At 39.4% G+C, this 25741-nt stretch overlaps 1 protein-coding gene across 5 annotated transcripts in view; it reads right to left on the minus strand.

Moving 5' to 3' along the window:
* Grhl2 (grainyhead like transcription factor 2) overlaps positions 1–25741 on the minus strand; it is a 147677-nt gene that overhangs the window by 82407 nt on the left and 39529 nt on the right. For all 5 annotated transcript variants that reach the window (XM_047544898.1, XM_047544889.1, XM_047544907.1 and 2 more), the window contains exons 2-6: positions 22905–23100; positions 14709–14776; positions 10130–10523; positions 4380–4435; positions 2160–2316 (exon numbers count right to left, since the gene is read on the minus strand). In XM_047544898.1, coding sequence (XP_047400854.1) covers positions 2160–2316; positions 4380–4435; positions 10130–10523; positions 14709–14776; positions 22905–23100 — 871 coding nt within the window. The remainder of the gene's footprint in view (positions 1–2159; positions 2317–4379; positions 4436–10129; positions 10524–14708; positions 14777–22904; positions 23101–25741) is intronic.

The raw sequence follows: 25741 nt of genomic DNA on the forward strand, positions 1-25741 counted from the left end.
GCCCTGTGTAGTGTTTGACACTACTACTACTGTTGATTTGAAATCATTTACTTAATTATTCAGCCAAGGGCAATGTCTTCCCATTGACTTTGAACTCAACAAGGTCAGGAATAATGCTGCTGTTCAGCACTGTAGCTCTGGAGCCTGAGAAATGAAAATAGACAGCAAATTCATGCTGGTGACTGACTGTTAACTCAAAATCCGGCTCATTCCTAGTGGACTGTAAACATGTTTTATACAAGACAGCAGGTGCTTGTTAGAAAAACTAGCTTAGAATTATGAGTCCATATCATTTGAACTCACAAGCATCAAGAGCTTCAAAGGCATAGATTAGTGACCGCAGGGGAAGCCGTTCACTGTGTGGTGAGCCCTGAGCTCAGCCAGCCCCTGGTTCTTCCTCAGATGTGTTCACGTTTACTTAGAAGTTTACTGTGTGGCTTCCTCATGTTTATTTCTGGTCCAAAATAAAAATAACATTTAAAATATTTTTTTCCCAAGCAAAAGATTAAATTAGCATAAGTAATGGTGCATTCTAGTCATCAAAATTTGTTTCTTCCAGGATAAAGAAAAAAAAAATCAGTTTGAAACTGTTATCATCAAGCTTTAAGTGCCTTGATTCAGAATTTTAGAGAGAAGTCCTTAAGAGAAGAAGGGGGTTCTTATTTTAACCAAAATAGAACAAAAGGAAATATATTTTTTCATATTAAAATACTTCCATGATTCCCACAAAGTGGAATTCTTGGAAAAGTTCCTGTACTCCATTATGGTGTCGTGCCTTAGAATACTAATCATCCACCAGTTTTCAGGGTGATGGTGATGGTGACATTAAGAGGATGTATATAATTAAATTCTTACTTGGAATTTATAAGACTTTTAAAAAGAAAAGCAAATGTATCCAGTGTCTTCTTCTTCTCAGACACCCATATGTGAGGGATAGGGTGTAAACTCTAGGTTAACCATCCAGAAGTGGACCAGGATGAAATTTCTCTGCCTTTCACCCACCAACGTTGCTCAACACAGCATACTATTGTGATTCAGAGAGGTGGTCTCAGAAGTCTGATGGCCTGGGATACATCCTAGGTTTCTGTAACTTTGGCCAGTTACCAGCTTCTGAAAGTCCAAGTTTCCTTATCTGTAACACTATGATAATGTAGTGTCTTTGTCATAGGGTTGTTGTTAGTTTGAGTGAGTTACTAGATGTGCAACGCATGGAAGATACTCAAGAACTCTCGTTATTATACGACTTGTGGCTGTTGTCATGGTACATCCTCCACCATGGTTTTGACCACATGGGTGGAGTATTCAAATTCTCCTGATGCACACAGCATCCTGGCCTACAATCAGCTCAGCCCTTGTGTGGGACCTTGGCTCCACGTGTGCTGGAAATAAGCTTGGCCTGTATCATGCTCTCAACATGGCACACTGTTCCACTCCTAGCGTTCCCAGGAGCTTACGACAGACCTGGAAAGTCCTTCAGCCTCTTTTCAGAGCTTGGCTATAATTTTCCTTTTCAGTAGAGAGGGATTGCCAGGGATTACCCTTCTTGGCAATTGTGAGCATGCCAGAAACTGGCAGGCTTCCAGAGCAGGGAGTTAGGGCTCCAGTTTCATTTCCCACAAATAGGACTAATGCTCATGAACCAGAAAATTCCACCAGATTGTTCCTGGTGGGGATCAGGCCTCATCCCTTCAATTCTGAGTAAGCTCTGGGCAGTAAAAAGCCTTTAAACCAAGTTGCAAAGGATCCAGGGACTCAGAATTAATTTCTTTCTCCTTTACATCAGGCATTAGCTCCTTCTCATTCATAAACATATCCTGATTTACAGTTACTTTGAAAAGTGAAGATCAATTGAAAGATCAATTGAAAGCAATTAAGATCAATTGAAAACATATAGCAATCTAGGCAGTAATGAAGCAAGGAAAAGTCCCTGGACTCAGTCAGAAAGCATGTTCAACCATGTTCCTTCCCTAAGACTCATTGGTTATTGATTAAAATGAGAAACTAGCCAATAAGTTCTCTTGCTTCAACTTTCTGACATTTGTTCTAGAATGATTTATTTTGGAATTTTTTTTTCCCCAAGCTGTTCCCACAAGGCTGTGAGATAGCAGTTCCATTCATCTGATCCCTCTGTACTCTATTTGGAGAAATGTGGTCCATACCCTGACTTTGCTGATGGGATGTCGGAAGCATTTGTTATCACCGGTCTCACTGAGCGTTATGGCATAGAACTGTCCTTTGTTGAGGTAGGTCATGGGGCCCTCCCCCTGCTTCTGACGGAGAGATTTGGTGGCTTCCAGGGTGTACTGAAATGTGCCGCTGTGAACAGAAAACAGTTGTCAGATGTGCTCCCTTGGACATTTCTACATTTCTAACTAATTTCACATCAATAGCATCTTGTATGAATATTAACCAATGTTTACTCTATTTTAAATAGAGACAAAATACAGCATATGGCAAAAGAGATGAGACCAGACCAAAGGTCATTGCTGGTACAATGTATACAACATTTCTAATAGTGTTCCATAAAACAGATGGTTTAGAAGGGGACAAAGTCCAGGGCGTGCTTGGCCAGTTGTGCAAGCTTGTTGCAGAGAACCTCTGGTGTATCTTAGTTAGCATTCAAGTGATGCCTGAAACAACAATTGATAGAATTTGCCACTTTTAACCTAACCACTTGCCAAAAATCTGGATGCTTCTGTTCAATTCAGGTTGTTTAACCTTCTTTGTATCTAGCTAAGATATTGCAAATAGTCGTATTTTATTTAAAAATATTTCAAAATGAGAAAATTCAAAACTCAAACATTCAACTGAGAACCTAGTTCTCTCACATTGAGTGTTTTCTGTCTTCTGTTTCTAGTTCTGAAGTTTGCAAAAGAACTCATGATAAAGATGCTCTAAATCAGGGGTTTTCAAATGATGATCAAAGGGCTGAAAACTGCTTACCGTCTATTTGCATAAATAAAGTTTTATTGGAACACAACTACATACATTGTATAAGACTGTTCCCATGCTACAACTGCAGGGATGAATGGGTGTGATAAGGACTGTAGCTTATCCAAAATGTGTACTCTCTAGTTCATCACAGGCAAAGTTTACAAATCCTTTTTCAAAAGTTTCCTTAATATTGTTTAAATAATATAATTTACAAAACAAAAATACCGATTTTTCCCAACTTTGAAGAACATATCAATTGCTTAAAATGAACACAATAGATGTGACCACCATCTTTTGTTCAACATGTTCACATGGAAATATTTATTTCTGCACTGGGGATATGGCTCCCAGGTAGAACACCTACCTGGCACATATGAAGCCTGGGTTTGACCTCTCCAAAGAAAAGAAGGAAGGAAGGAAGGAAGGAAGGAAGGAAGGAAGGAAGGACTTCTGCTACACTGCAGGATGGGCTACAGTGATGATCCAGTTACAAACACTGTATTTACTGAATCATCTGACCCTCTCCGTTGAGTATTTTTTTTAGTCCTCTCATTTCAGACTTTAAAGACTGGAAGCAAAGGTGATTCTCAAATTCTCTCTTAAAATGGCCTATTTACAAGGAGTAGGGGGAACTACTTTGCCTTCTCTGTTAAATACTTCTGTAAGATTATTTTAGTTGTGCTTTAACTTTTATAATGAGAAAAAATTCTAAGGGGCAAAATAATACTCCTCTTACATGATAAAAATCTGAGACTTAAGCAAATGAGCTAAGTAAATTCCAAATGTGTCTTAGAAAGGTGGGAAATAAATTAATCACAACAGAACCAACTGCAGTGCTATTTTGCTCAAAAAAGCAATTTTGATACAGTACCATAAAATAATAAAATTTTAGACCTGATTACAAGCTACTGGTCACCTAGCTAACGAGGTCAAAGATTGCTTTTAACATATGAAGAAAGCTGGGAACTCTCTTCCCAGAAACAGTCATATACAAATATAAATAATTTTTAATTTAATTGCAGAGGTTTGTGTCCACCAAGGTTGTCCAGAACATAGGATAAGAACTCAGGATTCAGCCCACCTTCCTCCTTCCACAGCTCAGGAGTGTCTAAGAGACCTGTTTATGCCATCTGACAAGGTAGCAGCAGAAAATAAACCAGGCCAAGCGACTGGGAGGTCAATGCTGTTGGCTGACCTGAGAGCCAATCACACCATGCTCTGGATTTCTAACACACAAACTATCTATGCATTTCCATATTTTAGAAGGTTGATTTGTCAAGACTGGAAATAATGATGTAAAAGCTCATTTGCATAGAGCAAAGACTGGAAGGCAAAGGAAATCAGATGGCTCTATGAAAGTACACAAAGACAAAATTGTTCAAAAGTATAACCGAGAGGAACATTTAAAGGGTCCTCGATGAAGGTGCAGCTCCTGGTTCACCTACCCTGATGTCTGGTCATACATGTACTCCTCAGCCCCAACCGAAGCACTCCGAAATTTCTGCAAAATTTAAGTCATAAAATAAAACAATTAGGTGGGAAAAAAATGAGAAGCATATTCTGTTTTAGCTGCTCCTTAGAATATTTGGGGCATTTTGTTTTCAAATGACAAAAATAATTTCTACTTCTTTACAGAGTTCACATACCACCTTCACCCTGAGGACTACACTCAACAGAAGATACATTTGGGTTTTGTATGTTATTCACATGTCCACAGGAGTTCCCAAATCATTCACAGTTTAGAAACTATTTTTTCAAACATATAAAATATCTCTTATTTTTTATTTTCTCTACCACTTATTACAAATGCCACAAACTGAATTTGTGGAGTTTTAATTACACAGAGGCCACATTAGCATAGCAATGTAGGAGGGTGGTTAGAAGCACAGGTTCTAGAGCGAGACTGTCCAGGGTCAAGTTCTAACTCTCTTACTTGATACTCATATAAAATGAAGCAAACTTGGTATTTTCTCTATTAAGTGTCTATGGATACTAATTAGAGGGACTAAACAGGTTAACAAATATTACTAAAAGTGATTGGTACACAGTGAGCACTATGTATGTGTATTAAGCACTAGTAAGTGGTAATAGTTTGACCACGGTCAATTCCCTTCTCTAAGGGTCTTCATTAATCATATTTTAAGATTAGGTTTTGGAGGAAACTCTAAGCCTAGTATTGTACAAGAAGCAGCCTGGGTCCAGAGGTGTTTGGTTATACATATGGTACAAATAGGATGCACTTGGCTATATTTTAGAACATTTTCAAAAGTATATGCCCCAAAACCCTAACTCTTGATCCTAAAGTGAAACAATAGAACATCGGTGGAAAAGCACTAGGTTAGTCACACACACACGCGGTCACACTGTGACCTTTTTTTCCCCAAGTATCTCTTTCTAAGACATCAAAAACATTATAAACTGTGTGCAAGCTCTCTGAAGAAAAGCAAGTGTTCTCAACAAGAAGAGCAGCAGGAAGAGCACACAACTGAGAAGGTGAAAATTAGCACTACTGACAATCAGTCTGGAGGGTCCCAAGAGAGCTCAGTACTTCCGGTGGATCACAGACAAGGCAGCAGATTAGCAGTCTCCAGCAGAAGCCTGGGACATGATGGCACAGCTATTAGAGCAGGTAACATCCCCTTCCCTAAGCGATTTCAGACTTCTTTGTAAAGATACTCTCAGTCCCACTTTGATCATCCTATTTCTGGAATGATGATTACTGAGATACCAGGTTTCTGAGGGCCCCCACATCTGGACAGGATCCAGTCCAAACTGCTCCCTTCCCTCCTGCTACATAAACACACAAAGGAATCCATCCCAAACAGCAAATGAAATTCACTCATTCAACAAGGGTTCCAGGTATGTTCTTTGTTTGCCTAAAAATTACTAGATTTTAAACCAAAAAAAAAACAAAAAAAGGTGAAAGATCATAGCAGATCATCTGATTTAACTTACATCAGGCTGAAATACAACCTTCAAGACAAACTCCAACCTCCAAGACTAGAAGAACAGCAGCTCAACCCAAAAGCTTCACATTTAGCTTTTGGCAAGTTTCTTTGCTTTCTCATTGACTCCAAAATAAAGCTCCAAACACAATAGCTTCCTTTCACATGGCTCTTTATCTACAACACAAACACAACTGATATCACATCCCCCAAATAGTATGATGTTTCGGTTGACATTGGACCATGTCCACACACTCTTCTGAGACTAACAGAATGTCTCTAGAATGTGTGAGAAAACACAACAGTGGCAACCCACTGCTGAGGAAGCACATACCTCACCTGGGATTATGGACTGGTAGTTTCAGGTATTTGCTTTTCCTACAGAAGCATCCCTGACTGCTGGGGGCAAATTGAGTATTCAATAATATCAAAGACTCTACAAGGTCCCCCACTCAGTTAATAGAAACTTTTTAGAATTATTTTAAGCATTATAACAGGAAGCTAACTGTAAGACATTTTATCTTTTTTATTAGGAGGACAATAAAAGTTTAGTTGTAAAGCTACCAAACCCCAAGAAATCTGATAGCCTCCTATGGGCAGGGAATTTCTCATGTCTGGCTCTGGTCACTCTGATTGCAGAGAATACAGCAGGTGCTCATAAATAACTGGTGCCAGGAGTGGCAGGGCTAGGTGCACTAGCTCCCGCCAGTGCTGCAGAGAGCTACTGCTGCTTGCCAACCCTTTCAGCCTCTTCCCCCCTCCTACAAGATAAGAACTATCTATGGCTGCAGATAAAGGAAACCCAGATTTTAAACAAACACTTGGATGAGTCACTGACTTAAGCAATGGAACCACTGAGAACTGGAAGGTTCCACACAGTCTTCTTTAAGAGTGCAGAGGTGAAAGTTAAGGAGGCAGGTGCTAGAGCACACAGCTTGGGTCAAGTTCCACTGCTCCCGCTTGCTGCTAAATGACCATTTCTCATGTTCTCTATGCCCTGATTTCCTCATTAAGAAAAACAGATTTGACTATACTCATATGGCTTTCCCAAGGATTAATGAGTACACATTGCTTAGACTGATGCTGCTATGGTTTCAATGTGTCCTTCAAAGTGCCTGTGTTGAAACCTTAACCCCAATGCAAAAGTGTTGAGAGGCAGGATATTGACTAGGTGCTAGGTTGTGAGGGTAGCTGTCATGATGGGATTAAAGCCACTCAGTTGATTGTTACTGAGAAAGTGGGTTCTTACTGACAGAGTGGGCTTGTTTTTTTTTTTTTTTTTTAATGATACAAACTTTTTATTGAAACGTTTCAAAATGAAAACCTGATTTCAAATAACTAGATATGAACCTATGGGACTCTTCAAACATTTTTTTTGTTTACATAGAGATATGTTTTTAACCACAGATGGAAAAGCAAAACTCAGGGTTTGTTGAACTAGCATGAAGAAAAGTGTGCATCAATCAGAATAATTTGTGTAAGAATGACAAAACTTTGATAAAGTATGAATTTCAGAGTGGGCTTGTTATAAAAGCAAATTCGGCACTCTGTCACGTGAGTGTACCTTTTGTCCTTTTGCCCTTCTGCCATGGGATGATGCAGGAGGAGGCCTTCAGCTGATGTGGCCCCTTGAGCTTTCCTTGATCCTGAACTTCTCGATCTCCAGAACAGCTTGCCAAAGGCATTTCTGGTCACTGTGAACCCCCCAGTCTTGGAAATTGTTATCACAGCACAAAACAGATGAAGATGGATGCCTAGCACAGGGCAAGTGCTTACCAAGTCTTTATTATTTTTTAATGTTATTATTTAGCAATGAAATCTCAAACTCAAATAGCTATACATTTTTGTCCCAAACAGGTATCCAACTGAAGATATCTGGCATGCTGCCACCACGCTTCTCCTCTTTAGGAAATCAAAAAGCACCCATTTGCCCCCTTCTGCCATTGTTTTAAAATTGGGAAGCCAATGACTATCGTCTCAAACCCAGAGGCACTGTACCTGAAAGGCAGAGAAGCTGATGAATTAATAAGAGTATGCATTACCTATTCTAGGTCAAAAATTGGAGAGATGGCCCACAATTATATCATGAACAGATATTCTGAGAAGATCCCAAGGCCATTAAATGGATGCAAGATCGTTTTTTCAACGAAGGGTGTTGGAACTACTGGATATCAGAGTGTGGGGAAACAGATCTCAATCCTTACTTAATATCAAATATAAAAAATTATCTCAGCATGGACCAGAAACCTACTTGTAAGAGGAAAAGTATTAGGTGTCTGAGGGAAAAAAACACAAGAGAAAATCGTTGTAACATTGGGTTAGGGAAAGACTTCTTAAACAATATCCAAAAATATAAATGATGAAAGACAAAATTGACAAAGTAAACTTCATCAGATTAAAAATTGTTACTCTTTGAAAGACAATTCAGAAAACAAAGAGACACAGGATGCAAAATAAAATGATAAGGAGCTTACATTCACTTAAAGAACTCTTACAACCTAATGAAAGAAACATAAATAAACTTATTTGAAAATTGGGCAAAGGATTTGAAGAAATAATTCACAAAAGAAGTTGCAGGGAAGGCCAAATAAGTGTACGAAACAGCTCAGCATCACCAGAAATCAGAGAATGCAGACTCAAATCAAAATGAGACACTAAAGTTGCTGTCGTTAGAAAGAGTGACTATACCAAGTTTTAGAAAGAGTGTGGAAGACAGGCATCTTCATACACTGTGGATGAGAATGAAAACGGTACCACCACTTTGAAGCACTGTGTCCCTTGTAAACTTAAACATGCATTTACCACATGACCCAGCAATTCCAGCCCTAGGTATTTGCTCATGAGAAATGAAGGCCTCTGTCCACATTAAAACATATATATGAAGCCATGCGCAGTGGTGTACACCTGTAATTCCTGTGGCTTGGGAGGCTGAGGCAGGAATATCGAGTTCAAAGCCAGCCTTAGCAACTTAGTGAGGCCCTAGGCAACTCACTGAGACCCTGTCTCTAAATAAAATACAAAAAAAGGCTGAGGATGTGGCTCAGTGGTTAAGTACCCCTGGTTCAATCCCTACTACCAATAAAATAAAATAAAGCAAAACATACACATAAATGTCCATAGCAGCATTATTCATAATAGCCCAAAACTACATGCAACCAAAACTCCATCAACTGACATGTCAGTAACTGCAATATGCAATTACCATGGAATACTACTCAGCAATCTAAAAAAACTGACATAAGCAACAACATAAGTGAACCTTAAAAATATGCTAAGCGAAAGAAGACAACATAGAAGACTATACATACATTCTATCATTCTATTTACATGAAATTTTAGAAAAGGCAACAATATGATAACAAAGGGCATATTAGCACTTGCCAAGAGCCAAGGGAGGGAGGGGGGAGGGCTTAATTAAGTACAAAGGGGTTCAAGGGAACTTTTAGGTAAAGGAACTTTCTATGTGATGATTTTTAAGCTGTCTACACAACTGCATACAAACCAAATTTCTCAAACTCAGCCCTTGGAACTTGTGAACTTAAACAAGCAAGCAAGCAAAGATAATTATTCCTGTTCATTCTATGGGCACCTGAGAATATGTAGTCTCTAACTGTAAAATACAAAGTGCATGCACATATACTGGATTCTTGATAGCACACCTGTCCTTGAATATTCAATCCAACAAGGTTTTAAAGGATGACATTGTTTAAAAAAAAAAAAGAATTGACATACAACATCATTAGCTACCTACCACCTACCATTTGGGAGGTTACAACTAGAAGAGGTCGAGGTGGAAACTTTACCAAACAAGAACATTTCTTTTTTCTTTTTGGTAGGGATTGAACCCTGGGGCACCCAACCACTGAGCCACATCCCCAACCCTTTTTTGTATTTTATTTAGAGACTGGGTCTCACTGAGTTGCTTAGAGGCTGGCTGTTGCTGAAGCTGGCTTTGAACCCAAGATCTTTCTGCTTCAACCTCCAAAGCCACGGTGATTACAGGCGTGCACCATCAAGTCTGGCTAGGACATTTCTTAATTCCTCAAAAATATTTAATTTTAAGACTAAAACTAAAAGAATCTGTCATTTAAGAATCAAGAAAAATGGAAATATTCCGCAAACATCCACACAGCTAGAAAGAAGACCGGAATGCCAACAAACACATAAAAACACCCAAGCTCACAGTTCCATTCATTTAATCCACTTAAAAATAGAACAGAGAACACAGACCCGCCCGCGGCCGCGCTCACCTCGGTGCTACCGTCTTTGAAGCCCTCGCTGTAGGTGCTGTCCGGGGTGCTGCGCTGGTCGTCCTTGAGATAGGTGCTGTGGGTGGCTATGGAGGGCAGGTCGTACTGAGTCTGTTCAAAGATAACCACGCGCTGCTCCTCCCCGTCTCCCCGGGTGTAGTGCCCAGGCTGGGTCATGAACACCGGCGTGAAATCCTCAGCCTTGACCACGGTGATTCCTGACACCGGGATGAGGGCGGGGCTCTCAGCGATGTTGACGCTGTACTGTTCCCGCTTTGAATTCTCCAGGTGCTCTTGATTTAGGGAAAGGTTCACTGGAACAGTCTTTAGGACCTGCACTCGGTTTTCTCCTCCGCTCAAATTATTCTGAGCTTCACTGGTGCCAAGACAGTTTCTGTGTGTACAGACCCACCCCCGCAATGTGATAGAATTAGAAAAATTACCACTTTGCAACTCTTAATAAAATACCCAATGCAGGCAGCCATTCGAGGATGCTAATGCCATTAAGGGGAATGGTTGACAGGGAACCTCACAATGGAATGCAAAGGATCTTTGCATCACTAGAAGTAGGACAACTAGCCATGTGCACGCCTGGTATCATGGAATGTCAACTGCTCAATCCCATTGTAGAGCACTACTATCCAAAAATAGGGTTGACTCTGAATCTGATCATACCTTTAGACCTAACTTCCAGCTCTCAGGGATACAGGGGCTGGAAGAATGATTTAAAAATCAAAAAATAAAAAAAAAAAAAAAAACCAGAATGTAGCACAACTTACTGACCTAAATTTGTCAACAAGTCAAAGGCACACACAAAAAGAACAAACAACAAAAAACAAACAAAAAAAAAAAAAATCAAGGATAAAGGAGGACTGATTGTTTTAAAACAAAAAGAACCAAAAAGCCTAACAATCAAATATGATGAGTGACTGTTTGGATCCTGACTTGAACAAACTGAAGAGGCACGTAGGAGGCAGTGGGACTTTTGAGGAGATTAATGTGGATCAGGAACTTGACAATATTAAGAAAGTATCATTAAGTTAATTGGTTGTGATAATGATTTTGTGCTTATGTAATAAAATATCCTTGTCTTTGGAAGTCTAAATCAGGAAAGGTTAGAAGTAAAAAGACATGGTGTTGTGATTAAAAAGGAAGAAAGGGAAAGGGGGAAATGATGGAGACCAAGGTGGTGTGATGAAAATTTATCATTATGAATTGGAAGACAGAATGAGCATTTGGGGACTTCATTGTACTGTCCCCTGCACTTCTGTATATCTCAAAGTTTTTAAATATAAAAAAGAGAGAAAGAAAATGAATAACAGGATAAGCATGGTAATTTGAAGGGTGGTAGGAGGGATATTTTTCACCATTCTTAAAGGAAAAGAGAAATAAGAATTTATCATTAAAGTATCTTTCCCAAATTGAAAAATTGCTTGAGTACATGGATAGACATGCTTAGCATTGAGTTACATTTGGAGCTTAAGGAAGTACTGAAACTGGGCTTATGGATAACAAGATCTCTGACCTCTTGACTGGTAGAGAGAAAGGAGAGGGTTTAGAAAATTAATTCTTGGCAGATTAGAATGAAATACTTTCATTTAGACTAAAAAATTCCTGGAGAGAGCAGAAGCAAAGAGCAACATACAAATGGAAGATAACTAGTGATAGAAAAATGATTTTACTAGCAAGATCCCTCTGTTCAGTAAAATTGGAAGAGGTATTATGGAGATAAATACACATTTTCCATGAATCCTTGTTTTAGATTATCTGGGATGTTTTTGTTTTTGTTTTTTATCTAATATGTTACTTTCTGGGGCTGATTAGTACCTCTTATTGAGAGAAATACTTGAATAAAATTTTGCCTTCCAAAAATTGGGCTCTCCTGGTTCCTAACTATAAGAAGAAGTCCAATAGCCTCTGAGCTCACCTATCAAGCAAGGTTTCCTGTTTTTAGATTTAACTTTTCAAATAAAACTTCAAAGTGAAGTTTGAGGAAAGAATGGGTCCCCATGAACAAAGTCAACAGAAAAACAGCTAACCATCTAAGTCTGTCACAGTTCTATAGAAACAATAATAATAATTCTAGGACTCATACAGACTTTCTGGCTTTCAGCAATAACCTGCTGGTCATGGTCAAATCAATGGAGCAAATCACATATAAGACACAGTGAAGATTTAGAAATTATGTTTCATCTGAATCCAGTTAGGAGGATAGTGCCAAAAACCAGACCACCCATTTACATTAGCACCGACTAAGCCTCATTGTTTAGAACATTGCATGGAATGTTAATAGATGTTCCTTTAAAAAAGAAACCCATGATAAAATCAGTGTTTAAAAAAATAGAAAAAAGTATTGCCATAACAAGACCACCCTGAGCGGGCCCCAACATCATGAACACAGTAAGGGCCCCTGGGCATTCCTTCATCAGTTAAATTGTAACCTAGAATTCACTAGACTCCTTTAGTGGAGGAAAAATACTTCTTGATAAGTCCTGCAGGTTGAGTGTAGAAGGGTTTGTCTATATTGATTGGCTGCCAAGGCAATTCCACTTTCCACTCTGGACTTCTCATAGCACAGTGTTATTGGCTTTGCCAAAATAGTCAAACTTCTTTATAGTCTATTTCAAGCCAGATTTTTCAATTCTTTATTTCATGTAAAACACGAATTTTAAACAAAGAACACAAGTCAAAATATCTTCTGGTGTTCTTATTAACTGATAAATAAGCAAACTATAGAGTTGTACACATCTAGCTGAATTGCTATTACCATATCACCATGAAATAATTGACTCAGGCACCATTGTGATGTGGGTCTATGCCTCTGTTAAAATTAACTTCAGAAGTTGATGTCAGAAACTTTTAGAAAGACATCCATCCAAGAAGTAGACAATTAGAACAAAAGAAGAATTATTGTGAGATACCAACTTACTTACAATAGAACCTAGAATCGAACAATATTGTAAGAAAAAATGCCATGCAAAGAATGGTGTACTAAATATACTTTATAAAAAATTGGATTGTGTCATTGAGAGTCTGTTATTTTCCCCAAGTAGCAACTTCTGTATACAAACAGTTGTAATGATATCATGTTAGCACATGGCACCTTAATTCATGAACACACTGCAGACCAAAATGATATCCTTCCAAATTACATTCAATGAGAAGTCTGCTAAGTCATAATTATTCTATACAAGGTGGTTTTTCTGTATCTCATTGCCAGGTTTTTTTTTTTTTTTTTTTTTAGGTGCTTCATGGAAATCACAAAAATAATTGCTGAAATACAAGTGCTTTCACGTTGAAATGTTGTTCTAAAATCTACCTTAATAAAAATGACTTCTCTTGCCTCTGACATATCATGAAGACAGAGCACACAGCCTAGGCTCATTTCGCCCTGACCCCATTGTGATTGCTAGTCTAGGTTTAGCAGGCAGCTTGAGTCATTAGCTCAATAAAACCAGCTGTATGAGGAAATGTCACAAGACCTGAAGAGTGTCACCTCTAGTTTCCCATCATCCTTCCTGCCAGTGAGGTCCCTCAGGGCAACACAGAGCTTCAGAAAATCCCTAGGAGAAGAGTAAATCAGGCACATACGGTGGAATCTGCTGGGGGGGCGGGTTACAAACAGGGGCTGCAGAGCCAGGGCTGCCAGGGAGCAGAGTGACCTCTGCTGCTAGGCATAGAGCAAGATCATAATGTCATAGCAGTTCCTATCCAGGCCAGGTAAGATTCTCACGTAAGCGCTGGCTGGGGATTTTACTTTTTCCTGGCTTCATATTTCCGTGTGAAAGAACCTCCTAGAGAAAACCCCAGTGACTTCTTTCCATCCCACTGCAGAGGAAAGGATTTACTTGATGGGCAATTTGAAGGGAAGTAGCTGAAGGGTGGTCCCCTCTTTTTGTTTGAATCATCCTGACCCAAGAGGCAGGACCCTGCCATATCGCAGTGTGTGAAGTCCTGCCTGCAGGTATCTAAGTCAGAACTGAACATTTATGGGCCACAGATTCCAAGTCACATCCTCCAGTTGGTTTCATTAGACATAAAATTGTTGGCATTTTCCCCCTTTTAAATCTCAATTTATCTGTGTCCTGGTTGTCACCTGGTTCTTAATTCAAAGGGGCAGAAGAGGAGAGTGACATAATGATCTCTTAACAGCTCTCCCACCCTTGCACCCTAAGGGCACTCCTGACCCTCCACCTCCCTCAGCAAGAGAGATTCTCCTGTTCTTACTCTCTCCAGGCCTGGAGCAGTTAAGGAGCTGTGGGATCGATCAGAAATGTTAACACCGGAAGTGGGCTCCCCTGCCAGCATGTTCTCAGGATTCTAAGCCTCTTTGACAGGCTCCTCATCTGAAGAGCTTGCTCATGACCTTCTGGATGCACAACCAAAAAAATGGAATTTTCTCTCTCCCTAGTGAGAGTTTCAGTTTGGGTCCAAACTCCAACAGGCAGAGGAGGGCAAAGCTTTTTGACCCCATTAACTCTCCAAAACAAAATGTATTAATTGAATACTACTTTTTTCAAAAAAAAGCAGAAAAGGAGATATTCTGGGGTCCCAGTACATTCCTTTACACCCATCATACCTTTTATCCTGGTCTTCTTGATTGTCACTTGCTTTGCTGACAGACAGCAACCTCTTGTCTCGAGGAACCTGGAAACATCATCAAGCAATCAATCAGAATGACACGTAGGCAACTGTGACCATGTGCAGAACTAGACACCGGTGTAAACAAAGGAATCGCAATGGAACATTCTCCAGGAAAAAATAGCAAATCTGTTACTGTCGGGAGATGGTAAAGAGTGAGTAGCCTGAGTGACAATGATAGTGGACCCAGGATACAAAGGGGTGGTGAGAAACATGATTTGGCTGACCTTGTCCCTGTCCCTGATACCTCCGTGCCCTCTCCACTCTTGGTGTGAAAGAGGGGAGAGAGCAACATGTATGGTTTGAATCAGGACCTGGGTGCCTTGAGCAGACAGAAAGCATTGTGCAGTTACAATAAGCACTCCTTTAATGAGCAAGGACTGTCCCTTTCCTCTGATAAGGGGCATCAGGTGCCCGCAAGAGCAGGGGGATTGAGGAGGGGACCACACTGTCATCCAGTGAGGGAACAAGCAGTTAATATGCCTGGACCATACATTAACCACCCTCCCTACACAGCTTGGGAACTTGACCCACAATTTCTTTTTCCAATGCACATTTTTTTTCTTATTTTTAATTTCATTACATTCATTTTTTTAATTTTTGTATTGGTTCTAATTACTTATACATGACAGTAGAATACATTTATGCATTTCAATAAATCATACATAAATGGAGTATAATTTCTCATTTTTCTGATTGTACATATTGTAGGATCACATGGGTCACACAGTCGTCTATGTACATGAGAGAATCTTGTCTTTCATTATCATCTCAACCCTAATGACAACACCTTACCTGAAGCATTCCTAAAAAGGTGCTTAAGAGGACACCCCACCAGCAGTTCTCCAACCATCATCTCATGTCCCTACTATATCACGGATCCTCTGCTTGGCCATTGTTTCCAAACACATGAGTAATTAGGTTGGGCTTTGTTAGGTTGTTCAGATTTTTTTTTTTTTTTTGCTTGTTTGTTTGTTTTTGGATTTTCAATACATCTTCAGATTTTCTTTTAGCCAATCTCCTTTGCATTTATGAGACACATCCCTCCACTGGACAACTTGAGCAATTCCTATGGTTTTCACTGACCAGATATGTACGCAAGTCCAGGCAGCTGGACTGGGGAGGTGACAGAAGGGTTACCAAGGGTCAAGACCTAGAGCCAGGTTGCCAGGGCTTGAATCTGACTAAACTCAGCTTTCCTCATCTCTGTAAACTGAGTTTACTGATTGTCCTATGCTTTGCAGGCTTTTAGTAAAATTAAATGAGGTAAATTTTTAAAAGCATTTAGAATGTCTGGTGCTTTATAAGTATTTGTTAAAGTAAAATAAATCAATCATAAGTCCTTTATTTGTGTCAATTTTGAGAGTCTACAATGTACCAGGCATTATTAAGTACTATATAGGAATAAAATGAATAAAACATGGTTCCTGTCATGTATTAAAGATGACAGATCATAAAATCTCAATACCCAGTACACCAATGTCCCTTGCAGTTTTATTCATAATAATGCAAAGGAGACAACTCAAGTATCTATCAACAGAGGAATGGGTAAAAAAAATGTGGTATATCCATACAAGGGAGTATTATTCGAGCTTAACAAGGAATAAAATTCTGCTATAATATGGAAATTATGCTACACTATGGATGAAACTTGAAGATATTATGCTAAATTAACTAAGACACAAAGGGGAAAATATTGTATGACTCCACTTATATGAGGTACCTTCAAAGAGAAGGCAGAATAGAGAATCCCCAGGGGTCGCAGTGGGGGAGGATGAGGAGTTAGTGGCGAATGAGTAGAATTTCAGTTTGGGAAGATGAAACAGACATTCTAGAGACAAATGGTGGAGATGCTTGCATAATTTAGTGCCAGTGAACTGTACACTTAAAAATGACTAAAATGATAAATGTTATATCATGCATATTTTACCATAATATGTTCTTTTAAGGTGGTAGGGAGAAAACAGTATTTAAGGAGAAGACCCTGTCTCCCCAGCCTTCCTACTGCTGTGCCCGGGTTTTTCACACAGCTCATCCCACCAGGTGGCACTTGGCTTCTCTACACATACGCAGTCATTAACACCCAGCTACGCGTGGGGTTCTCTGAAAACCAACAGGACAGAGCTTCCAGTGTCGCGGAGACCTGGGTGAGAATTTATTGGGTGACTGGAGAAGGTTTTCTAGTCATGGGAAACTGCTTACATAAAACTCCAGGATATGACAGAATAAGGAAATCATTGCCAGAGCAAGAACTGTATGAGGGGGAGCGGTGGCTTCAGAGATGAGTGAAAGCCAGTTGAGGAAGGGTCTTGCACCAGAACTGACATTTTACTTCATTATGGTCCCTTCCATAGGTTATTCTCCTTGACCTTCAAGCCTTCTGCACCAACCAGGTGGCACAAATACCCTGTGGCTGAAATCCACCCTTCAGCTCAGCCCTTCAGCTCAGCCCCTGGTGCTGCTTGCCTGGGTTGGAACCATCTCCTGACTCATCTCTCCTCTTCTTCACTCAATTCCCATAAATCCTTTCTTTCTCCAAGAGGTCTTCATAAGAATGCAAGTCTGATTTTCTCATACTGATACATAAAATGCTCCCCGTACTCTCAGGAACCTGACCTCCAAAAAGTCTCCCATCGCAGCATGAGCATCCCAGTTGCTGTTCACCTTGGGTCGCAGGGTGTCGATGACCATGCAAAGCTCCTTCTCAAAACAGAGCCCTCACACAAAGTCTTCTCATCCTAGAACACAACCCACTCCCCACCTCCACAGCTTCTCCAGACTTATAGTCCTGACCAGACCTCAAGTCCCATTTGAATTTCTGTATCCATGATAAGACTACAATCTCCATGATTGCCTTTCCTATGCAGTTCCATCCCAAGTGCCTTGGATGTAGTAGAGTCTCTCAAAATACTTACTGCAAGAATAAATCAATTCCAATAGCCTAGGAAAGAACAAAAGAAATAGAGAAAAAAAATGGGATTCCAAACTCTAACTCCAAAGATGCATGGAAGGGAAAGTTACTGTTGCCCAGAGTCACTAGTTTAAGATCTGGGCAGACAACTGTGCTCATTCTACAGCATTGAGCATAAGTCGTAGAGATGATTATTTTTTGATCATTATTTGGCTTTGCTCCAATCCTGGCCTCTCCGAACCATGTTCACCTTGGGCTTTGCAGACAATCTTCAGAGAAACTGAGACCTCTGAACTCAGTCCCCTCTCTTGGTATTAGACCCACATTTACTGTATCACACCTGGACATCCTACAAGCTCATCAAACTCTTGATCACCTCAGACTCATCTTAGGCATTTTGCTCTTAGTTCTGAGTTCCCCCTGACCAACTTTCTCACACATGCAATCAGTTGCCAGTTTTTATTCAAATGAATAATGATTTTGTGAACATATTGCTTTGTGTCTCTGTCGTGCCTGTTTTAGTGGATAATTTTGGGAAAATGCTCACAAATGCTAATCCAGGCACCTCCTCCCCATACTCATCCTTTAGGTCAGTATTTTTCATCTGAACTATTGCAATGGACTGCTTTTTGAACTCTCTCCCCTCAACCCACCTCTTCACTACTGCTGTTGCTGTTGCTGCTGCTGCTGTTGCTATAATATGTGTGGCTAATCTCTCTCATCTATGAGGCGTAGGTTCAAAATTCTTTGAAATTGGAGAAAATTAAGTCAAATATTATAACAAAGATTATAAACTTTTCATTTTCTTTTGTAAGCTTTCCTTCATTGTCTATAATAGACTTATACAAACAAATGAGAAGTTGATATTTCAAAACATCAAGTTGTTGACCTTAAATATATACAATTTCTATCAATTGGATCAATTATACCCAAGGAGCTAGGAAAAAAAGTAGAAACACTGCTCTTTAAAATAATTTTTCAACAGCATGTAAATATTTATCAGATCACTCATTCATTCATTCATTTGCAAAAAGCAAGCCCATGCACCCAACCCTGGGCTGCCCCTGTCCTTCAGCCTGCTCTGGCAAGAATCTTTAAGAGGGAGTTGCCACCTTCTTAACCAACCTCTGTTCCCTCACCCGCCTCAGTTCTCCACTGTTCAGCAGCACTGATTACTTGAATTCCACTGACTACAACGTGGCATTTTATAGTCCAATTTTTCTTGTCTCCTCTTCCCTTTGCCTGACAGGTTCTCTCCTCATCCACCTGACAATCTCCTCTATTCTGGGGTAGAGCAGGCATTGCTTCCTCTGGTACAACTGTGGACTCTGGAAAGCTGTCAGTCAATTTTACTGCTCCTAAAACATAGCACTTACCTCCTTTCACTGGTTACAGGTTTATAGGTGGTTTATCCTGAACTGTGACTCTGCAGCTTGAGGTGGATATCCAATCCACCCTCATAATGTCCATCACTATTGCTAGAAGATCATAGCTAAGTTGTGAATATTTGTTGGATGAACAAAGCAACAAACTACTTGCAGCAATACCAGGTCAGCAGAATAGACAGGAACGACTAACCAGGAAGTATACTTTCACTAGAGCTGGAACCAGATTATAACAAACCACTAGTTCTCTCAGTAAGAGAGTAAGTTGCTATGGTTTGAACATATCCCCCAAAAGTTCAGCTATTGGAAATTTAATCTTCAGATTGATGGTAATGAGATTTGGAGGCGGAGCATTTGGGAAATAATCAGGATTAGACTATATTATGAGGATGGGACCTTTAAAGTGACATTTGTGACTTTATGAAAAGACTGAGAGAACTGAACTAGAACACGTTACCTGTCTTGCTATTTGATGTCCTTCACCATGTTATTGTGCAGTAAGAATTCCCTTACCAAATGCCAGTGCCATGCCCTTGAATTTCACAGACTCCAGAATTGAGTTAAGTTAACCTTTACTCTTTATAAATTATCAGTCTGTAGTATTCAGTTATAGCAACAGAAAACAGACTAAGACATAAATCCAACTAATTTTTTAAATATCTAATTAAATCCATTCAGCTTTTCTGTCATGCCTGAAATTCTGGAAAGTTTACACTTGACTTTGGAGCTGCTATTGGCAAGTAGCTTAAACTACAGTGAGAACTACACTAAAATTGAGTCCCTAAATTATAAGAGATTCTATAAATTTGGGGATTTAAAAAATACCATTGAGTTAGTAAACAACATAGTAAACTTCAAATGTGTGTTTTAAAAATTTGAACTGCTTACAAATAGGCTCAAATAAGAGCATTTTTATCATTGTAATGAAAGGGATGTTAGGAAACACAGGATTGTCCTGTGAGCATGGGTAAATTTCACTTGGTTGTCTGAACTATAAAATGTAAAATCTGATGGGCTTCACTGCAATGATTCTATGGTGACAGTTAAAAAGGAAGGAGAACAAAACTTGAGATTTATAAAGTATTACACAAAGACATGCCTTTACTAAATTCCAAGGACAGGGAGTACTATTTCTTAAGTACCTGTTTGTGTCCCACAAACTCTTTTCTCTAGACTGAGCTCACAAAGGTCCCTTTAGGGACAATGTACTCCAACTTTAAAAGTGAGGAAAAATGAAGTCCTTGACAAAAAGGATCAATTTGAACTTCAAAAGAGGTATAAAAGTTGATAAAATTTAAATGATGATGTGACAGCAATTGTTAACATTAACTTCTCAATTTATATTCAAAAAAGGAGAATCACTCCTTTTTCATTAACATCCTCACTTTGCCATAGGAGAGGGCCTATCTTCACAGGATGTCTAACTTTATAATTCTAAACCCAGTATACATACACTGTGAACATCCAGAGAACAGACAAAGCCTCAAAATGATCATGGGAAACAAGACCAATAATTCTTTCCACAGGCACTAGGATGTTAAGCAAAAAGAAAGTAAATCTTCTGTGAAATGAAAGGAGCCATAACCCTAACAAATCTTAGACAATATTAATTCAGTACAAAGAGCTGTAGACTTGGCTACAGTTTGAGTTTTATGCACTCCATATCCTACATCACAAAATATTGACAGAAATCAATATTTCAACTTTCCTTTGAATCTTAGCAAATGTGTAAGGAGAGGTAATCTAGGTACCACATTTCCTAATACTTGATTATCAATATTTACTAATACTTGATTATTCTCTGAACCTATGTAAAATACATTTTAAGGTAATCTTTTTTTCACTGATTAAAAAAAGAATTTTCATCAAATATAGACATCTAAAATTATGTTAATTTCACAATTGATAGAATAAAATCTATTCTTTTTTTCTTTTTCTTTTCTTTCTTTCTTTTTTTTTTTTTTTTTTTTGCAGAGTTGTGGACTGAACCCAGGGCCTTGTGTTTGCAAGGCAAGCACTCTACCAACTGAGCTATATCCCCAGCCCCTATAAAATCTATTCTTAAAGAATAAGAATAGTATATTTCTAAATAGATCAATATTTCTTTATAGCCCTAGTAAAGTTATTAACTGAAATATTAACATTATAAAAGCCAAAAAAAAAGTTGTAATGATCTCAATGATTAAATCAGTATCACTTTAATGATGTGCCAATAGATTTTAAAATTTGACAAAACTGTCAAATTTTGATTATTTTTCCCTAATAAGGGAAAACTACCTTCTAAGGATGAGACCAAAAAAAGCTGAACCTCAAGAAATAGTCTAAGACACAAAAAGTCTAATTTGATGAGATCCAACTCAAGAAATGGTCTAGGACACAAAGCAGTCTAATTTGATGAGATCAGACCTTCAGAATCATCCCAAAAACGATTTTGAAAAATTTCACTCCAAACATTTAGATTTATCCTTGTGTTTTTCAGATGAGATCATTAGCTGGAAAAGATGAAGAAAAAGAAACAACCACAAACAGGAAAGAAAAAAGAAAAGTCTACCATGAAACCACTTTGGTTCTCAGGCTTAATTTTTTCAAGTTTAAGTTACTCCTTTATTGTCAGGAAATGAAATGCAATTTAGGCCTTAAAGCATCTTTGCATCTGGAAACTATTTTCCTCCAAAGTTAAAGCCCTTCTCACCATGTCAGGAGTCATGTTGGGAGTTTCACACTTTAATAAAAGGCCACAACATTTGCCAACTCTACCTACTGGATGGGGATGGGGGTAGGGGATGGGGGGGATATGTCTGCCTAGACCAGAAAGGGTACAGATGAAAAGCCCTTCATAGAGTTCTCCAGCATTCCCTGACAACAATGACATGTCCATTGATCCTCATTTAAAATACCCTGGATTGGTGGACCTGTCTGTCATTCACAACTGTCACTCACCCTTGCTCTTCATCCCAAATAAGGCAACAGGAGGTAGAGACTGAGGATCACAAAAAGGGAAATTGTTCTTCCTGGTGGTGTTGTCCAAAGAAGGTATTCCCATGATGGAGGGAGAGGGGAGGTAGGATTCAGTTCTCATCCCCAAATAAGAGCAACACAGCCAGCTCACCATTGTTTCAATTCCCAGCATAAACCAAAAATGTTCACAGTCAAATTCAGGAAAGTGTCTCCTCATTCAGCAAACACGGTTGATTTTTTTTTTTTTTTTTTTTTCACATTTCAACAATTCTAAGAGAACAGGTCATATCAAGTATAGCCCTTCATGACAGACTGGGTTTCCTGAACTATTCCTGTTTTATAAGTACTGTAGAGCAAGTATTTTTTCCTAATGTAACATTTATTTCACTTAAAGCATTTTTCAAAATAGAAGTTTAGTGTCTATTGAAACAAATGGAGGCAGTAAGGATTGAAATTACTGTAAGTTTTCCCCTACAATATTCCCTATAAAACTAAAAACTTTAGAGGCAACCTAATTACCCAAGAACTGAGCAATAGCTAAATTTTGGTATAGCCACACAATGTAATATACTTTACTCACTAAAAATCATAACCATAAATTAAACATGACAGTAAGGAAGTCTTGGTAATATGATGTTATGTAAGAACTAAATGTACATAATATCTACAAATGTGTACAAAGGACATAAGAAATAATTGTCCCGCACAGAAAATTGCTCTGGGTGTGAGGTTGGGCTTCGCAGATGAGGAGGCAAGGCAACACGAACAGAAGAGGCTGATCCCACATCGGTCCACTGGCCTGGGACAGAATGGGTCTCCTCTGCCGTGGGCAGGGAAGGCCCTGAGGCAGGAAGGACAGGAGCAAGAGGGTGGAGCCCACCTTGTAGTAGTCGTAGAGCAGGCCCAGGGCCGCAGCACTGTCCTCGTCCCCGTTGATGCTCATCATCGCCTTGGTGGCCGCGGTCAGGGGGTTCTCCAGGTACGACTTCCAGGCTTCATCCTCGCTGGTGTAGGCTCTTCGGGTGTTGAACGGAGGGTCACTGGGCATGGGCACTAAGGCCACTAGTCTTTTATTACTGTGAAGACATGAGAAATGTGGGGCTCATTGTCAGGGAATTTTCCTTTTTGCCCCTAATACAATACTTTACAGGCATTGGTTTTTATTTCCTAGACTGAGGGGGAAGAAAGGAAAGATTAAAACAAAGGCAACAGCTATGCTGCATTTATAGACACTGATTGATTTTTTTCACTGTGAAAAGTACTAACAGTCTTCAAAAGGTATCATAAGTAGCCCTCAGTTAGTCCCCTCCAAACTTGGCTTTCCACATCCAATTACTCTGAGCAATTTTATCTAATTATTCTTTGTTAATGAGTACTGGAATGGAACCCTGCGAGAGTAGGTTTCATTTAACTGAGTTCTAATTATAAGTATGCAATACATTAAGTGTAATCAATACATTAATGATTATTAAACATTGTTTTTATCTAGTTTAATCTATGCTTGACATTATTAACAAATTACAGGCTAAGTCTCTCAATTAAATGGGCAATATAAGCAAGCCACTTGGCAAACACAACATATTACATCCTGATATTGCCACATAATAAGGAGATACAGCAACAGCCATGAGATGCTACTCAAACCCTACATTGCTGGATGATTCCACTGTATCTGGGTGATTTAGGAGCTTCAGGTTATAATGACCAACATGGAGAGGGAGGAGCATATCTGGAGAACTTTCAGAAGAGATAGAAAGGGACAATCAGTCGGTCCATCATTTCTGGCCAAGTCAACATTACACAACTCCACAATGAACACACAGGTCAGTGTCTTCAGGCGGGTGTGAGAATGACTCAAATATCCAAAGACCATAACGTTCCAGCAGCTCCCCATGCTGGGACCCAAAGTGTCAAGTAAAAGAGCCTGGAGAAGTTTTTCGCTCATTTCCCAAGTCTTTTGCTTGTTCACGGAAGTGGAACCGAAACGGAACAATGAGACATTGTATTTCGGTAACACCTACTTTGGCACACAGTAACATCACACAGACAAGTCACAGGGTGAGTTGAGGTAACACTAACAGTGATCAACAGAAATGCAGCTACCAAGACCTCCTGACGGCCCATAGTTATAAAAGAGGTCCCCTTTTGCCAACACTACTTTAGGATCATCCAGTGGTAGATGGTCCGGCAGCTCCCTCTGTGACGGAGAACTGGTGTGAACCCTCGACACAGAATGTACTGAAGGCCCTTTATATGCTGGCATGCCATGCACTGGTGTAAGGTCAGAAAACAACACTGGCACTGGTAAAATACATCTGAGGATGGGGGTGGGGTGGGTGGGAATTGTACCTTTATCAGAATGAAATTGTAGGATAGATGGTCTCTAGGATTCAGGTTTGAGCTTTTTGTCCCAGAGGTTTGGTGGAGCTGATTAGGAAGAAAGAATATTGCCCCCAATTGCAGATGAATTGAATTAAAAGTGTATAATCAGGTTTCTTGGAGCAAATGAGGAAAACCCTGATTGAAGGACTTACCAGTCACAGGCAGTGTGGTGACATGGAATAGCATGGGCGGTACAAGTGAGTCCTTGCTCAGTCACCTACAGTGAAGGAAAATTGGCTGGACATTGAACTTCAGTTTCTTCTGTCTTAAATAGGGATAGCAATGCCACTAACTTACCTCACAATGTGATTGTGAAGCTCAAATAAAATAATTGGTAAAATAGGGTCCTCTTAACTCCTGTGCTATGCAGATGACAGGTGATACTCTTACTGCACAATTCTGTAAAGTTTGTGTATGTATCAGTTTTTGGTAAAGTTGACTATAATTTTAAAGCACTAAAGATAATCATTAATTAAAAAGAAAGCAGCTATTTATTCAGCAATATTCCACAAGTATTTATAGACTGTCCAATACATGCTAGGCATCATGCCAGATGTGAGTATGAAGGGATGAGACAGACACTGTACTTATCCCGCACTGCTGCAACCTAGCAGGCTAGACAGAGTGCAGCTATTGCAAAGGTCAGGAGCATGAGAAAGCAAATGGACAGTCAGAGGCATCAGAGGATCGAGGAGGAACAGATCTGAAAGATAGAGAGGAAGGAATGTGCTCATCAGTTTCGAGAAGGAGAGATGTGGGCAATATTTTTTAAATTGAAGAATGTATTTCATAGAGTAGAATAATGGAATTTTCTGGCAACAAAAGCACAACTGTATTCATTTCGGAGAGTCTGCTGGAGAAATTTGCATATTTTGATCTAACAATAAAATAGCGTCTCCATATTGCAAAAATAGATTCTGAACCCCCATTAGTGGCCTATAAGGACAAAGGCATCATGCATGCTTTCTAAAATGCTCTGTCCCACGGAAAGGAATAAAGAACTTCATGGTACAGATGCTCCAAGATTGATGAAAAGATACAAATTCAAAATTCGCAGTATGATTTCTACCAAAAGCATATTGCTTTCACATCATTAAGTCAAAAAATTGTCAGTCAAAGCATTCTCATGTGAGAACTGTCTGTATTTGCAAGGACTTCACCACTGAAAAAGACGGGGCTCTTATTCTCTGTCATGCCTGAGAGAAGCACGTATTGCTATGAAGGAGGAGTGTTCATTACAACATGGGCTAATTTCCAAAAGTTCACCAGGAAGCTCAGGCTGAGCGATCGTAGCCAAGTCTTGATTTACACTAAGTGCTGTCTTGCTCCACTGGA

This window comes from Sciurus carolinensis, chromosome 1, assembly GCF_902686445.1.
Source record: "Sciurus carolinensis chromosome 1, mSciCar1.2, whole genome shotgun sequence".
Lineage (NCBI taxonomy): Eukaryota > Metazoa > Chordata > Mammalia > Rodentia > Sciuridae > Sciurus > Sciurus carolinensis.